At 53.2% G+C, this 17,784-nt stretch overlaps 1 protein-coding gene and 1 non-coding gene across 2 annotated transcripts; both read left to right on the top strand.

The window, feature by feature from the left end:
- The first annotated feature begins 2,617 nt into the window (after positions 1-2,617).
- On the top strand, positions 2,618-12,186 carry ndnf (neuron-derived neurotrophic factor). Its single transcript, XM_028962203.1, has 4 exons — positions 2,618-3,138; positions 7,161-7,352; positions 8,026-8,150; positions 10,241-12,186. The coding sequence occupies exons 2-4, from the start codon at positions 7,162-7,164 to the stop codon at positions 11,650-11,652; spliced, it is 1,728 nt and encodes a 575-aa protein (XP_028818036.1). The 5' UTR covers positions 2,618-3,138; position 7,161; the 3' UTR covers positions 11,653-12,186.
- Positions 12,187-15,014: 2,828 nt separating this feature from the next.
- trnak-uuu (transfer RNA lysine (anticodon UUU)) lies at positions 15,015-15,087 on the top strand. The gene has a single exon. It is a non-coding gene; the product is annotated as a tRNA-Lys (tRNA).
- Positions 15,088-17,784: the final 2,697 nt, after the last annotated feature.

The raw sequence follows: 17,784 nt of genomic DNA, 5'->3' as shown, positions 1-17,784 counted from the left end.
GCTGATGGAACCACCCTCTGTAGGGCTCGCCTGTCCTTCATGGTGCTGTTCCCGAACCAGGTTGAGATATTTCCCGTCAGGATGCTCTCTATGGTGCAGGAGTAGAAGTTCCTGAGCACCTTGGAGGGCAGTCTGAAGTCTAATTATGTTGCTGTGTGATTTTTTTGGTAAATTCCAGTTAGGAAGTAGTGCTGGTAGAGACCGTGGCGGCCTGATCTTAGTACAGTGCTGCTCCGGGTGGGAATTCAGCCCACCCTGTTGTCCGGAATTAACGCCCTTCTGAACGATTTGTAGCTGCGATCATTGGTGCTGGACACTCGTGTGGACAATTTGATTCGTACCAATGAGCAGAAAAACGGTCGGCGTTCAGTCCTCGCTCACGTGGCGGCAGACAAACGGCTGGTTCAGATGTCTGTCGTCTCACCAACGAATTTAACAAACATAATGTGAAATAATGTAGAAGAATTGTCGTAATCGAATCGTGATATTCACACCTCTACCTTTAACGCACGTTTGCGTCAGGCCCAGATGGTGTCAATGTTTATGCAAGGTCTTCCCATTGTGTGACGGACCCTATTGAAAAAAAACAACGTGTTTAAGGACAAGGATGTCACTGAAGTGGGGGTGGGGAGGAGGACAGAGGTGAAAGGTCACCCATTGTTGTCCCCACGGTCCCCTGCTTTTGTGTTCCTGTCACAAACACACACGAGGAAGACAGGAAAAGGGAAACCGTAAAAAGTCGGGCCTGTTTGCAGAGCCATCAGGGCCGTTGTCATGGCGAGAAGGCGCCTCTGAGTTAATGATTGAATAGCCTTACATTTCAGCCCACATGCCGCACGGCAGATGAGGAGCGTCCCCCCAGATAGCGGCACAGGTGTGTGTTTGTGGGGTGTCAGGTGTGTGTGTTCCTGAGCTCTTCCCACGCCGGCCTCTCGGCCGGAGCCGCCATTGTGTGAGGAGTGTGGAAAGCTCCCTCGTTCCGTCCCCGGTGTTCCCGAGGCGGGGAACGCCGCCGGCACACGGTTCACACAGTGAAATTTGTCCTCTGCATTTAACCCATCACCCTGAGTGAGCAGTGGGCAGCCATGACAGGCGCCCGGGGAGCAGTGTGTGGAGACGGTGCTTTGCTCAGTGGCACCTGAGTGGCACCTTGGCGGATCGGGATTCGAACCGGCAACCTTCTGATTACGGGGCCACTTCCTTAACCGCTAGGCCACCACGTGCTCCAGGACGAAAGCCTCCGCTGCTGGAACGTGGATCCGAAGGCCCCCGGTGTTTCATAAGAAGGTAGCATCTTCCCGAAAAAAGCAGACTTTGAACTCCGACCCCATATATTACTGCCTGGCCCAGTAATGTGAATATAAACACGCGCGGACACATAACGTAAACAGAGACGCGCTGTCCGCTCCGAATTACCCCGATTGAATTTAGAACTTTCTAAAGTATAAACATGGACAGAGAGAGAGAGAGATGAATCAGAAAACTTTATTAATCCCAGAGGAAATTGCTTATGCAATGACGACCACAACACAGACCAGGACCAGGACAGACCGGTGGGCAATAGAAAATGGAGTCGTATAAAATAAAATATAAAATCTGCTGTTCAGCTACGTTACATTCACCTTTAAAAACCAACAGTGCATTCAGGAGAATAAACATAAGTGAGGATTTATATATTTTTTAGATTTAAACCAGCAGATACTCCTTTAAAAATGGTAAAGGGCCGTGGCGGAAGTTGGTTCCACCGCCAAGAGGTGAAAAGGGCCTGCATGCATTCTTTGGTGAGAAGGCCAGTAGACGCGAAGACAAGGAGCAGGTCCGTGCGATTTCACTTGATCCATGATCCGTGAAAGTGAAGCGATTGTCCTTGTGAAACAATGACACCACACGGTGACACAATGAAATGTGTCCTCCATATTTAACCATCACCCTTGGTGAGCAGTGGGCACCATGACAGGCGCCCGGGGAGCAGTGTGTGGGGACGGTGCTTTGCTCGGTGGCACCTCAGTGGCACCTTGGCGGATCGGGATTCGAACCTGCAACCTTCCTTAACCACTAGGCCACCACTGCCACCATCGAAGGCCATCGAAGACAGAACGTACTCTTTTTTCTGGTTAGTTTTAGTTTTTTTAATCTCTGCGTCAAGTTTAAGGTCGTGAACCCCCCCTGGCGGACGCTAGGTGGCGACATCGGACCAATCATCGCGGCGACGGCGACGCACAGCGGCCCGCCGTAAAAGCCACACGTTGCGTGTAAATACGAGCTTTGATGGATGGAAAGCAGTGGGAATGCGTCGTGGGAAGAGCCCTGACCTCCGCGACTCGTAAATTTTCACGTAATCACCGCCCATCACCGACGGTGTTTAGCCAGAGCGCCTTTTTAAAAATGTTTTATCTAAACCAAACATTTACCTCCCGGGGTTACGGGCCGGAATCCGGCCAACTTGCGCGGGGCTCCGGGGAGTCGCCGCCCCGCCGCCGGGCCACACGCACACCGCGGCCCCGGGGGTTGCGTGACTGCGGAGGGCGCAGAGAGACGGGAGATCCCCGCTCTTCAAACACCACACACACACACACACACACACACACACACCGTTCTACCCTCAAATCGCAATCATGCACGTAAAACACAGAAAGCTTACATTACTTCCAACATGGCAACATAACACTAGAATTAAAAAACGGCCATATATATTATAATAATATCTGAATTACGTTCAGATCGAGAGCGGGATTTTATAAAGAGGAACAAAAACGAACAGTCCTTACTGCCGTCAGGTTTAAAACGGAATCGAATGGGTTTTTCTGTTCGAGAGTGAGTGATGTAATGATGAAAGTGGTTTAGTGGTGTAAATGATGTAGCGAAGTACGGTGGATTGTGGGGCAGGTTTTCTTTCCTCTCCTTCTCTCTTCCACCCTCTTTCTTTCCTTCTTTTCTTTTTTTCTTTTTGGTTTGTCGGGGCCGTGCTGTCCAGGAGGAGTGGGCTGGCTTTGGGGAGTTACTCCAGCTCGCACCAGTCCTCCTTCTCCTCAATCCAGTCCGGCGCGGCGGGGGAGGGACGCTCTGCCAAACACTCAGGATACCCCCATCCAGCCTGCGGGACCCGGGATCGGAGAACTTTTTTACCCGGACGGCAAGGTAAGGCGGGAGCGGGACGTTTTGTCGGTCCGTCGTTCCCGCGCCGTGGCGCGCCGCGCGGCGGAGATGAAAGGGGGGAAGCGCGGGACTCTCCGCGGCCGCTTTGAAGGCGCCGCCAGGCTGGGACGGGACGGGACGGGACGGGAACGGGGGGGTTCTGCGGTCGGGGCTCCGGGAAGTTCTGGGTTTCGGACGCATTTCTGTCAAGCCCCGGCTCGCACGCAACTTTCCCGGAGAAGTTTGTCAAGGACCTCGGGGGTGACGGAGAGCCCCGTCCCGGACCGTCCGGTTCTGAAACGCTCATTCTGCGGTAGTTTTCTGTGCAACTATAAAAAATTGCTCGTTTGATGGGACTTTGCATTTTCCTACATTATGCGTAATATTTACGTCGACACAAGAATCCCACCTCTTACCCTGTGCAGTGGGGAAAAAGTGAAATATCTATCTATCTATCTATCTATCTATCTATCTATCTATCTATCTATCTATCTATCTATCTAAACTATCTATCTATCTATCTATCTATCTATCTATCTATCTATCTATATATATATATATATATATATATATATATATATATATATATATATATATATATATATATATTTTTGTGGGGGTGATCAGAGCCTTAATGAAAGGGAAGTGAAGTCTGAATGACTGTATTTAGCTTCCCATACTTTCTCAGGAGCGTGAATGATGAACAAAAGTCCTAAAACGGGGAAGGTCTGTGTCGCATACCGTAACTAAACCCCCATTTGCATATGAAAACTGGAGTGTGAAAGAATTCCGCCCGTGTTGCTACAGCCAATTATGGGTCCGGCGGAGTGACGGGCCGGGCCGGGGGCGTACAGTCGCCCGGGCCGGGCGTCACGTCCCGTAGGTGGAAGATTAGGGCTTTCCTTGCGCCGTTTAAACCCCCCCCCCTCTTTATCCACGCAGCTAACTCATTTCCATACCTGCTCTCCGGAACATTCTTGACCATTCACTTAGGAAATGGGTCACGGTGCGGGGACACGACGGGCGATCGTGAACGGGAGCTCTGTGCTCGCCGTCTGATAGAGCCGGCCGGGACGTGATTGACTGATTTCCCACGATGCCCGTTTGTGCCACCGGCCTTGATATGCTGATTGGTGGCGGGACAGACTTTCCCATGGGCCTTTTTTTGTTGAGTAATCTGTGTGATCTTCCCCTCCGTCGCAACGACACCCATGAAGTGGCCCATCAGTCAGAGATGTCCCCTTCGTTTCAATGCAGCATTTGTGCCGCGGTAATAGAAGGTGCCCCCCTGACCTTCTGCGGTCCGCTAAGGAACATTCCGGGACGTTTCTCTTCTTCCAGGGCCTCAGACCTAGACAAGGAGGCGGTGACTCAGGAGGACGACAGAATAGGCTTTCCTCTCCTCGTGTCAAAACCGAACAATCCGGGTGTCGTGCGATGTCATCGCACCGTTCCGGCTCCCAGGAGGAAGCTCGCACCGCCAACCCCGCAATTAACACGCCGGATATGAAAACATGCACTTGGGAAAATTAGCCTTCCAGGACAGGGAACGGGCTCAGGGACTTTCCTGGAGCCCGATCCATTCATCAGCACTCAGTTCGGTTCCCATCTTTTTTTTTTATTCCCTTCTTCCCCTCCGTCTCTACCTTTCCTGCCCTGGTCTGACTTTGTGCCGGTTATTTCCCCGCCGCAGTCGTGTTAATGGAGTCCATGTGGGGCGAGAAAGGGCCTTGTACAGTTGCGGGGACAAGCAGCTTCGTGCGGTGTTCTGTGGGCACGACTGCCATTAATGCATCCGTTCCCCTTTTTTTCCCCCCCCGGGACTACGGAGCCTCTGCTGCGCGAGTGACGGGGAAGGATTTATAGCAAATCACCATCGAAAGCGGTGCACTTTCGCCGAGCAACCTCATTACGGGCGGTTCACACCCGTCCTCTGATTAGATCAGGCCGCCGCGCGAACTCAATTACACGTCTCATTCACTTTCCCGTCTCTAAAGTAGCTTCTAATGCCACTTCATTTACTGCAACACTTCCACGGATTCCACGGAAACGCTGTTAATCAAATACATTTAATAAGAGAAGATTTGCCCAAAGTAGCTCATTTTTCACACAGCGGGGAGGAGAAAAACACGTTTTGGTTGAAATAAACGCGGAAATGATCATTTTGGCCTCTCTGTGCGGAACGGCGCGCAATTAAAATGACCCAATGACGGTATTTATCACACGTCAAATTGATTCCTCCGTAAAGCTCGGGTAAAAAACAAAAAAACAACAAAGGAGCTCGTAAATAAAGAAATAAAAAAAAAAATAAAAAAAAAACCCCGACAGCAAAACAAAGTTGACACGATTGTGGCCGGCTGCGCCTAGAAATGATCCGGCCCCAAATTACCGTCAGACGTTCCCCCGCGCTCTAATTAAACATTAGCGCTTATTTCTTCCAGATGCAGCTTTGTTCTGCAGTTTTATTTCCGTACGAGCCTCGGCGGCCCGGGACTCCGGACGACCCGGAATACCAGCGCAGATGACCGCAGGACGGTGGAATTGCGGGCCCTCGTCCCGTGCGTGACCCAGGGACCTCGGGTCCCAGGCCGGGGCTTTTTGCCCCCCCCCCTCGACACGCTTCCAAGCCGGGCAGATGAGGGACTTGCGGGGACGGTGCCATTGTGTGCGGCACATGCGGTTAAAAAACGGACGGCGGCGTAACCTGAGCCGTGGCCGCGCACTCGGAACCGAGGCGGAGGCGGAGACGTCCACGGAGAAAAGGGCGGGGGGGAGGAAGGGTCATTAAAAGGACAGCCTCTCGCTTGCAGTAAATGGCAGTAAAGTATCTGGCTAATCCGCCATCATTAGCCTGATTAAATCAGTGGGGATTTGGCGTTCCCATCAGCCGCAGTCAAATGTGGCCAAATCGATAGACGGAGGATATTATACGAGAGGGAGGGCGCGAGCGGGGCCCGGCGTCCCTCGCGTCACATCACCACATCACGTCCCTCGCGACTCCCTGCCGCCAAACGAACGCTCCAAGTCACGAGGAGTCAGGTGCCTAACAGGTCCAAGCTGTGACATTCCTCAGTGAGAAGAGTCCCCTATTCAGTCTCTATAGGGAGGACTCGCGCCACCTAGAGACACCCTGAATAGTCCGTGACCCCATCCCAACCAGCCAAATCATCCGCTTTAAAGAGGATGGGGTGCTAGTAGTGGGGTAACACACTCACCTATGAACCAGAAGACCCAGGTTCAAACCCAACTTACTACCATTGTGTCCCTGAGCAGGACACTTAACCCTGAGTGTCTCCAGGGGGAGTGTCCCTGTAACTACTGGGTTGTAGTAGCCTAGTGGGGGTAACACACTCACCTATGAACCAGAAGACCCAGGTTCGAACCCCACTTACTACCATTGTGTCCCTGAGCAGGACACTTAACCCTGAGTGTCTCCAGGGGGGGGACTGTCCCTGGAACTACTTACTGTAAGTGGCTCTGGATCAGGGCGTCTGGTAAAATGCTGTAAATGTGAATGTAAAAGCCAGGGATTGAAGATGTGGAGGTTAGATCGGGACCCCCCTCTGTAAGATGAGCCCGACTGACCTTTTGTGCACCAGAACATCGTGCCTTGGTGGTAAAAAAAAAACAAAAAAAAAAACTGAGTAGCTGGCCAGCTGCAATTGGTGACAGATATAAAAAGACATTTTCCAGACAGCCCCGCTCGATAAAGCGGCGTTTCGACACTAAGCCGTGATCTGAGCCTGAAGAGATGAGCTCAGTCGCTCCTGCACCTCGGGAATCTGCGCTCTGATACGAAGAAGGGTTTTTTTCTTCCTGTGACCGTGTCACCAGCTGGGCTCTGTCACCGCTCCCAGCGGCGAGGCAGGCCGCCTAGTACGCGGTAATGTTCGGGAGGCGCGGCCAGATACAACCGCTCAGTAATCCTCCGCGAGTTCGAGTCCTGAAGTTAAACTATTAACAGTGAATGTTCCTGGAGTGGAAGATCATACTCCTCATCGCTACTCTCGCTTCTCCTTCCGCAGGATGTGGCTGCGCGCTAGAGCCCTCGGCCTGGTCCTGGTCCTGGTGGTGGGGACAGCGTCCCAGAAACTCCCCACTCGGGACGAGGGACTCTTCCAGACGCAGATTCGCGACAAGGCTTCGTACCACGACTCGTCCGTCATGCCCGACGGGGCGGAGATCAGCGGATACCTGTTCAGGGACACGCCCAAAAGGTACGTCATCCATTTACATTTCCAGCATTTACCAGACGCCCTTATCCAGAGCGACTTACAGTCAGTAGTTACAGGGACAGTCCCCCCCCGAAGACACTCAGGGTTAAGTGTCTTGCTCAGGGACACGTTGGTATTAAGTGGGAATTGAACCTGGGTCTTCTGGTCCATAGGCGAGTGTGTTACCTCATCTACCCACAGCCGATCGGCCATCAGTCCCACGTGTGCACCCATCTCTCTCTGATGAGAACGTGCTGGAAATAATAGACGAGTGAAGCCGTTAGAAACCCTTATATTTACGAGAGAGGGCAGGTCGCTGCCAAGAGCGAGGTGGTTTCTGGACGTCCACAGATCCCACCGTGCTGCCACTCCCCAGAAGGGACGGGACGTTGCCCACACGCTTCCGGCCCACGTAACGTCCGCCAGCGGTGGGCCTCCGTCCGGCTGCTCCGCTGTGGGCGCCGCCGTGAGGAGAGACACAAGCCAGCGATGGTCGTAAGATCCCCACACCATCTCCTCGCTCGGGAAGAGGGGGACTAGATCCGTTATGTCAGCACCGGATAAAACTATATCGTTTTATGACGATACCAGAAACGAGTAGTATTAGGAGGTCTCGGTTGCAGCGCGCAGAAATGCCGTGTTTACCGTGTCCCTGCTTCTGGTCTTTTTTTGGCAGGTACTACTTTGTGGTGGAGGAGGACAACACGCCTCTGTCCGTGACGGTGACGCCGTGCGACGCGCCCCTGGAATGGAAACTCACCCTGCAGGAGCTGCCCGAGGAGGCCAGCGGGGAAGCCTCAGGTGAGACCCGTCCTCCAAGCGGCATTTTGTGGTGCTGTGCAGATGTTCAGATATGTCACAATATGTCACCACAAACCTGATACCAGAAACGATTAGTATTGGGAGAACTCGGGGCTGAACTTGGGACGGTTGTGGCCTGGCGGTTAAGGGAGCGGCACCGTAATCAGGAGGTTGCCGGTTCGAATCCCGATCTGCCACAGTGCCACTGAGCAAAGCACCGTCCCCACGCACTGCTCCCCGGGCGCCTGTCATGGCTGCCCACTGCCCTCTGTTCACTCAGGGTGATGGTTAAATACAGAGGACAAATTTCACTGTGTCACCGTGTGCTGTGCTGCTGTGTATCACAAGTGACAATCACTTCACTTTTTTTTTTATAAGGACATGATTGGCGGTGACAAGACAGAGGTTTCAGATACGTAGTAGTAAGCAATGGTCTCCTCAGGTTTTGAGAAAGGTCGGGTTGCAGATCGCCCACCGCACCTGACGGATAAACCCTGGTGGTAGTAGCCTAGCGGGTAACACGCTCGCCTGTGAACCAGAAGACCCAGGTTCAAACCCCACTTACTACCATTGTGTCCCTGAGCAAGACACTTAACCCTGAGTGTCTCCAGGGGGGGACTGTCCCTGTAACTACTGATTGTAAGTCACTCTGGATAAGGGCGTCTGGTAAACGCTGTAAATGTAAACCCGACCGGGTCTCTCTCTTTATCCCAATCGTCTCTGTGCATAATTCATGCCCGAATAGGTTGTGACTCCTCCTCTTTCTTGCCCCCTGCCTTCAAAGGGAAGCCCCCCCTCCCTTTTCATTGTACCTCTCCATCTGGACGGTATCGAACGATGCAGGAAAATCGGCGAACTCCCCAAAGTCCCATCGACGTTTGGCTGCAGTCGTGGTTGTTCGCGCGTTGTGCGCGTTCGTGACGCGCGTCGCACGGACCCACGCGTGATGTTGTCATCAATATGCGGCCTGTTGTGAGCGAATGGACGGGAGTCTCTGATCATGTGTGCGCTCCTCGCGAGACAATAATGATTTCCAGACACGGGAATACCCGTGGTGCTCCGGAGGTTCTTGCTTCTGATGGAACACAGATGGACAATCGCTCACTCGAGCCCTGATTTAGGGTTTCAGCGTCCTACTCGTACGCTGTGATTCGGCAACACTCGGTGATTGCAGGTCGTGGCACCGGCCTGAGAGGACGAGGAGGAGCTTCTTCCCGCCGGCTATTCGAGCTCTCAACAATCACATCACTTCATAGGACGCCAATACACTCCAGCACGCTCACTTTCAATCACTCTGGACTCTGGATTTTTGCACCAACTTTTTACTTTTTTTTACTCTTGCACAAATATTTTCACTTTATACTTTGACTGCACACCTTCACCCTACCAGTTACACATATTTTATGTTAAAGACATAAAAGTGTAATATTTGGTTATGTTTGCAATATTTGCATATTGGTTCATTGTTTACTTGCAACATTTGCAATATTGAGGTCTATATCAGTCGCTAAAGGCATTTCACTGCATATCGTACCGTGTATGACTGCGTACGTGATAAATAAAATTCGAAATTTGAATTTGAAATTTGAATTTCAGCAAGACAAAATTTGTGGACCGGAGGAATAGAAAACTGGATTTTTGTACCGAGTTCCCGGCAAGACCCTCCCTCCTCCTGCCGGAGCGCGGTGCAAACATGCGCGTCGCATGCATAGTCCGGCCGTCCCTTTCCCGCGTCTCCCGGATACCTCCGCCGGGGTCGGCCCTGTTAATTTAGCGCGCCGCCGCGTATGCTATGCCGGTCGGCAAACATAATATTATGGTTTCTGGCCCGGCTGAAGTGAGCCCAGGCCACGGGCTCCCCCGACGCGGCGGCTACAAGGCTTCTCTTTGTACCCCGGCTTCCCCGGGAAAGCCGAGTGAATGCGGGCCTGTGATCCGGGGTGGGGGGTGTTTGGAGAGAAAACAGGGACGCGAGCTTGCGAGGGGGCTAATCGTCCAGGCAGCTTGTCCATGACCTCACCGGCGTCCAGCCAGTGAAAACCACGGAGAGTGACCTGTTTTGCCGTCTCTCTCTCTCTCTCCCTCCCCAGGTGAGCCGGAGCCCCTGGACCAGCAGAAGCAGCAGGTGACGGCCGCCGACGGCGCCGAGCTCTTCTCCTACAAAGGCAACGACGTCGAGTCCTTCGTCGCCACCAGCTCCCCCTCCGGCCTCTACCAGCTGGAGATCCTGTCCACGGAGAAGGACAGCAACTTCAAGGTGTACGCCACCACCACGCCAGAGTCCGACCAGCCGTACCCGGAGCTGCCGTACGACCCGCGGGTGGACGTGACGGCGCTGGGCCGCACGACCGTGACCCTGGCGTGGAAGCCCACCCCCACCGGCGTGCTGATGGGCCAGCCGGTGCAGTACTGCGTGGTCATCAACAAAGAGCACAACTTCAAGAGCCTGTGCGCCGCCGAGGCCAAGATGGGCGCCGACGACGCCTTCATGATCGCCCCGAAGCCGGGCCGGGACTTCAGTCCCTTCGACTTCACCCACTTCGGCTTCACGCCGCCCGAAAACAACTTCGCCAAGGACCGGTCGCTGGTCACCAACCGCGCCCTCGGCGGCAAGCTCTCGCGCTCGTACAGCCCCCGGCCCAAGACCTCCGACATCCAGAAGCTCTGCATCGGGAACAAGAACATCTTCACCGTGTCGGAGCTGAAGCCGGACACGCAGTACTACTTCGACGTCTTCGCCGTGAACGGCGCCACCAACACCAGCACGGCCTACGTGGGCACGTTCGCCCGCACCAAGGAGGAGGCGCGGCAGAAGACGGTGGAGCTGAAGGACGGCAAGGTGACCGACGTCTTCATCAAGCGCAGGGGCAGCAAGTTCCTGCGCTTCGCCCCCGTCTCGTCGCACCAGCGCGTCACGCTCTTCGTGCACGCCTGCCTCGACGCCGTGCAGGTGCAGGTGCGGCGCGACGGCAAGCTGCTGCTGTCCCAGAACGTGGAGGGCGTGCGCCAGTTCCAGCTGCGCGGCAAGCCCAAGGCCAAGTACCTGATCCGGGTGCGCGGCAGCCGGCGCGGCGCGTCCACGCTGCGGCTGGCGGCCAGCGCGCGGCCCGGCAGCAAGCAGCCCTTCCCGGCGCTGCCCGAGGACACGCGCGTCAAGGCCTTCGACCGGCTGCGCACCTGCGCCTCCGTCACCGTGGCCTGGCTCGGCACGCAGGAGCGCAGCAAGTTCTGCGTGTACCGGCGCCAGGTCGCCGACGGCTACGGCGAGGAGCAGCGGCGGCGCGAGCAGAACCGGTGCGCCGGGCCCGAGGCGCGCCGCAAGTCCGAGAAGGTCCTGTGCAAGTACTTCCACAGCCCCAACCTGCAGAAGGCCGTCACCACGGAGACCATCGCGGGCCTGGAGGCGGGGAGGAGCTACCTGCTGGACGTTTACGTGGTGGGCCACGGCGGCCATTCGGTCAAGTACCAGAGCAAACTGGTGAAAACGAGGAAATACTGTTAAAAAGACTCTGCAGAGATGAAATATATTATATTATATATATATATATATATAGATATAAAAAAAAAACAACAAAAAAGGAAGTTTATTTAACTCGAAGTGATATTCTACTAAGGAGCGTACGCGGCCTGACCGCGGCAGAGACTGAACTGCTCTCGGCGACCGGTCGACCTGTATATTTATGTTTACATTACCGAGTCGATGCGTTCGGAGGAGGAGGAGGAGGAGGACTGGCTCTCATCCTGCGCCACGCTCCGTTCATTTCCTGCATGAGCCGGATGCCCCTTTCACCACACGTTCCGTTCTAACTTATTTTATACGCCTGCATACCTGCTCCGTGTGCCGCGGCTCTGGTTCCGCCAGCGGCGATGGTTATTGCTGATGTGTGTAGGTCTGTGGGTGGTTGATGTCCAGACATTCCCTCCATTCGTCCTCCTTGTGTAAATGTGTGTGTTCTACCACTGTGTGTCACGTGTACAGTGTTGTTCTGCCAATATTCATGTACATAAACACTAAATATAGAGACAAGTAATCCCACTGCTGTTTTCGGGTGTTGTGTTTCGCCCCGGCGCGGTCGCGCGCTGCCGTTGCCGGTCATGTCCCCAGCCTGGCGAGTGGCGGGCCGCGCCTTCCCGCGTAAACCCTGCACACACATCCACCCCCTCTGTGCAATTAGGAGCCGTCGCAGGTGACCGACAAGGTTCGCCAAGCCAAACAGACCCCGCCCTCTCCGCCGCGGCCTGTTTCGTAACGGCGACGCGGCACTTCGCCCGCCGAACGCCGCGGCCGCGATGAGAGAGTCGAGTTTGGCCGCGCTCGCCTGCAGAGCCCCAGTGCGAAACCTCGCGTGCATTACGGGTGTTGGAAGGAACCTCGTAACCGATGCGCCGCGGTGCGGACGGGGACGATTCCGCATCGAAGCGGCGCAGAACGTAGCCGATTACTTCACCACGACGGTGCTTGTTGAGTCTCTGGCGGCGGTCTAAAAATTCGCATTAAAAAGTAGCGCCGGTGGTGGTGGCTGTGGCGGGAGACGTCCACGCTCACGCCCGGTTTGGACGTCCGTGTGGACGAGGCCTTGACTCTCGTCTCATGTCTGAAAACATCGCAGTCCAACCGGATCGTGAGACTACTGAAGGTTCACACCTCTAGTGTGCATGTCGTGCGATTTCTGGTCCAAGGCGCTGCCAGCAGGAGCCTGAAGTGTGTGTGTGTGTGTGTGTGTGTGCGTGTGTGTGTGCGTGTGTGTGTGTGTGTGTGTTTTGGAGGGTTGAAGCAGGAGAGAAACGGAATAAATATGCTGTATAAACACGCCGCTGGTGTTATCTGTGAGCATTGAATTTCATCTACCGACACCGAGACATGTACAACAGACTTAGTTCTTGTGTTCTCAGACGAGTGTGTGTGTGTGTGTGTGTGTGAGGACGAACACGGTGCACAAGCCGTCTTCGTCCTCATGGTGGGAGGGACGGGGATGGACGACCTTCGAAGCCCGGCGCAGGACCAGTAAGCGTTCCCATGAAACAACGGGGCCGACTCCTAATCTCCCATCTCCCAGCATTCCCTGGTGCCCCAAGTCAGCGTCTCCACCCACGTGACAAGCAGATTCGCACAAACTGCACAACGCGGCAGACGAATGCATACATGCATGAGCATAACGTGCACACTCACACACACTCACAGACACACACACACACATTCAGACGGTGAAAGTGCACGCGAAGCTCCAGGAGGGGCCGTAAAATGCAGGAATATGATGACGGTGAGTCCGGCCCCGCGGCTCAGGGGAGATATCAGTGTTACAGCCCCGCTCGGCCCCCATTAAACAGAAGGCCGGGCCGGGCGGGGCCGGAAGTCTGGGGCCCAGAGAGAGAGAGAGAGAGAGAGAGAGAGGCGGCCACTAATGCCGGGGTTGCTGTTCTAGGGTTTCTCCGGAGCTCAAGGAAAAAAGACGCGGGGAGCTTTGACGTAATTGGATCGGCCCGGCATAACAGGGATGGTTGCGTGGTGAGGCCCCGGCGTGACACGCACGTCTTCGCCGAGGGCGAGGGACGATTCGGGGAGTTAATTATAGGCCGACGGACCGTGTTTTATTAACGTGCATCTGATCTGAGTGCCGGCGCGCCTTCGGTGGGTGCCCGGCTCCTCCCCCTCTTTGAAGACCGCGGGGGTGGTCCACGGGTCCCTCGCGCCTGTGATTTCTCGCGCTTCGTCGTCGAGATTCCGGCCGAGGGCCCGTCTGAGAAACGCGCACGCGTGCGTTCGGAAAACGTCCTGCATGGAACTAGCCGCGCTCTCGCCAGACTGAGGTTGTGCCGCAGAGAAAATATTTGCTCGGGGAAAAAAAGTATTTATTTCACTGGGAGCTTCTGCCATGTTCCGAATGTGGTCTCCGTGCTTTCTGGCCCTCTGCGGTTCCTCTGTGGAAGAATGGCGGGGAGCGGCTGCGAAGCAGCTCCAGGTTCTAATGGGGTTCTGCATGCAGAGACCACAGATCTGAGCTGGATCCAAAGAAAAGACAGTGTGTGTGTGTGTGTGAGTGAAAGTTAAAGGGAGAGGATGAGGGTCGGGCAGAGAGACCCGGGGTCAGCTTGCCTAATTGTCCCCGACCCGGACACGGAGATTCTTCACAGTGGCCGTGCTGACAGGGAGGGTCATCGGGGGTCACCAGAGGTCTCAGTGGCTTCAGGGCCACACAAAGGACCCTCTCAGATCCGTCCCTCTGATGCACAGGCGTACTTTCTCTTGCATTCGCCTCTCAGGGATCACAAAATCCGGAGGGAGAAGAAGAGGAGATGAAGACGGATAAAAGTTCTCATCTGATGTGCCCAGGTTACCGCGCCAGCCGGGATCTGGGTCGTGTTCTGCCACCTCTGCCTCAGGCTTCCTCTCACGGGCTGAGAAAACCCGCTGGGCACACAGTCTCACCAGACTTCAGAAGAGAGAGAGTTAAAACTCTCCAACCACCTTCACCGTGGAGACGGGCCTGAGAGGAGCTCATAACGTGGCAGCAGGAAGCTGCTGAGATAAACATGGAAGCACAACACTGTAAACAACACATCGGGGTCCTGGAATCAGGCTGATTAGAAGGGAGCGGGTTGTGTAGAAGGTGTCCGGTGGACACACACACACACACACACACTCATTTGTGTAAACAAATACATGCACACACACACACCCTTATACACGCTCCAAGCGGCCAGTGGGTACGTTGACGTTTCTCGCGGACAGATGATGCAAAGGTGGCGGTTTCTGCAAAAATCTGGCTAATGGCCGGAGAGGAGCTTTAAAACCGGGCGTGGCGGGGCCGCTTCCCACATTGCAATGCTCACACCGGGTCCTGTTTTCTCAGAGCCCACACTAGAGCCTGGATAGCTCAGTCGGTAGAGCATCAGACTTTTAATCTGAGGGTCCAGGGTTCAAGTCCCTGTTCAGGCGAATTGCTGCGTTACCACTGAGTATAGAAAGAATTGTTAGCAATACTTAAGATAGTCAAACTTTTGTGGGGGTGGTAGTAGCCTAGCGGGTAACACACTCGCCTATGGACCAGAAGACCCAGGTTCAAACCCCACTTACTACCATCGTGTCCCTGAGCAAGACACTTAACCCTGAGTGTCTCCAGGGGGACTGTCCCTGTAACTACTGACTGTAAGGCGCTCTGGATAAGGGCGTCTGGTAAATGCTGTAAATGTAAATGCTGTGAAGTAGAGGGAAAGCAACTGGGCGGCAAAGTGAGCGGTGCGGGTTAAAACCATAAAGGCTCGCCTCCGTTTCACTTCCTCAGCAGCCACTTTCGTATCTCTCACACGATATTTAAAATGCATCACATGACGACGGCGGCCGGGAATTGCAAATCGAGTTGAGGTTTAAATAAAAATATGTAAATTTAATAAAACAACATGCAAAACATTTTTACCAATCACCGAAACAAAGTTACAAGCAGCGAATCATGCGAAAAAGGACTCTAGACCGGACTATATATAAAAAGGGCTATAAATAAATAAATAGCTAGATAATTAAATAAACAAATGTATGTGTGTGTGTGTGTGTGTATATATGAAAGTGAAAGTGAAGTGATTGTCACACGTGATACACAGCAGCACAGCACACAGTGAAATTTGTCCTCTGCATTTAACCCATCACACTGAGTGAGCAGTGGGCAGCCATGACAGGCGCCCGGGGAGCAGTGCGTGGGGAAGGTGCTTTGCTCAGTGTGTGTGTGTGTGTGTATATATATATATAAATATATAAATATATAAATACATAAAAGGACTATAAAGGACTATACATAAAAAGGACTATAGACCGGAGGTTTGTATTTACACACGTCAGGAGGGAGATAATCTGTCCATCCATCCTTCTGTGGGAAAGCAGGTATCAGGGGATAAGAAGTCAGTGATACGGGTACGGGTCACGATTTCTCAATATAACATTGGGCAGTGGTGGCCTAGCGTTTAAGGACGCGGCCCCGTAATCAGAAGGTTGCCGGTTCGAATCCCGATCCGCCAAGGTGCCACTGAGCCGTCCCCACACACTTCTCCCCAGACCCCTGTCATGGCTGCTCACCAAGGGATGGTTAAATACAGAGGACACTTTTCACTGTGTGCACTGTGTGCTGTGCTGCTGTGTATCACAATGACAATCACTTCACTTTACTATGGTTCCTAACTCAACTGTCCCAGACCATCAGACCGTTGAACGCTGACCACAAACCAGAACCACACTGAGTCATAACCTGAAATCGCCCCGTTTGCACAAAACATTCATTTAATTGACTAGCTGCATTTCTGTAAATAGGTTTATTGTTTCTATAAGTCAAAGTCCAAGTCAACTTTATTGTCATCTCACCATGTACAATTACACAGAGAGACAAGATTGCAAAGTTTCTGTGATTCACAGTGGCCTGTGGTGGCCCCGTAATTGGAAGGTTGCCGGTTCGAATCCCGAACCGCCAAGGTGACACTGAGCAAATTACCGTCCCCACACACTGCTCCCCGGGCGCCTGTCATGGCGGCCCATTGCTGGTGATGGTTAAAAGCAGAGGACACGTTTCATTGCGTCACCGTGTGCTGTGCTGCTGTGTATCACAATGACAATCACTTAAGAAAAAAAAAGATAAATAACTCAACAGAGAACATGAACACAGAACATGTCAGGACAAGCTAGACAAACCAGGCAGACAAGTAGCAGAGATTTAGTGGTGGTAGTAGCCTGGCGGGTAACACACTCACCTATGAACCAGAAGATCCAGGTTCGAACCCCACTTACTACCATTGTGTCCCTGAGCAAGACAATTAACCCTGAGTGTCAGGGGGGGACTGTCCCTGTAACTACTGACTGTAAGTTGCTCTGGATAAGGGCGTCTGGTAAATGCTGTGAATGTAAACATGTATATGATATACTATGGTAATAATGGTATTAATAGTGATATGACATGATAATAATAATAACCCAGCAGCACAGTGTGAGGTAGTAAGACATTAAAGTGCAGGGTGCAGTACCGATGTTCAGCGTATGTTCTGCAGTTTGGGAGGGACGGGCAAAGATGCTTCAGACGTGGTTGAGGTGGTGTGGGTGATTCTAAGGGGTGATTCTGGCGCATTCCTCAACCTGGCAGATCTGGCTCTGATGGTGCAGTATCTTCTTCTGGAGAGCAGGAGTGTGAAGGGTCCTGATGGTGCAGTATCTTCTTCTGGAGAGCAGGAGTGTGAAGGGTCCTGCACGATGCTGCAGGCCTTGCGGACGCTGCGTTTGGTTCCAGTGGTGGGCAAACAACATCCCAATAAATTGTACACATCCAGTTTATTTATTGCTATGAACTGTATCTGTATATTGGTGTCTTTATGTGATGTGGCAAATTAAAAGGAGGGTGAAATTATGTAAAATCAGGACTCATGTATATGTTTAATTATTGTTAATAATCAGAATGCAAGCAGTGCAAACACTTTTTAGAAAACATTGTGCCCTTATTTCTAAACCAGTTATAGTTTATTTTATGCCATAAATCGTATTTATTGAAATGGACGTGATTCTGGGGAGGTGGGACGAGGACGTGCGGCAGGAACATCATCCCACCGTCTCTTCCCGGGAAGAAAAAAAAAAACCCCCAAACTTTCCACCAATCAGCGCGGCCGC

Source organism: Denticeps clupeoides, chromosome 19 (genome assembly GCF_900700375.1).
Source record: "Denticeps clupeoides chromosome 19, fDenClu1.1, whole genome shotgun sequence".
Taxonomy (NCBI): Eukaryota; Metazoa; Chordata; class Actinopteri; order Clupeiformes; family Denticipitidae; genus Denticeps; species Denticeps clupeoides.
This window is presented reverse-complemented; position numbering and strand designations above follow the sequence as displayed.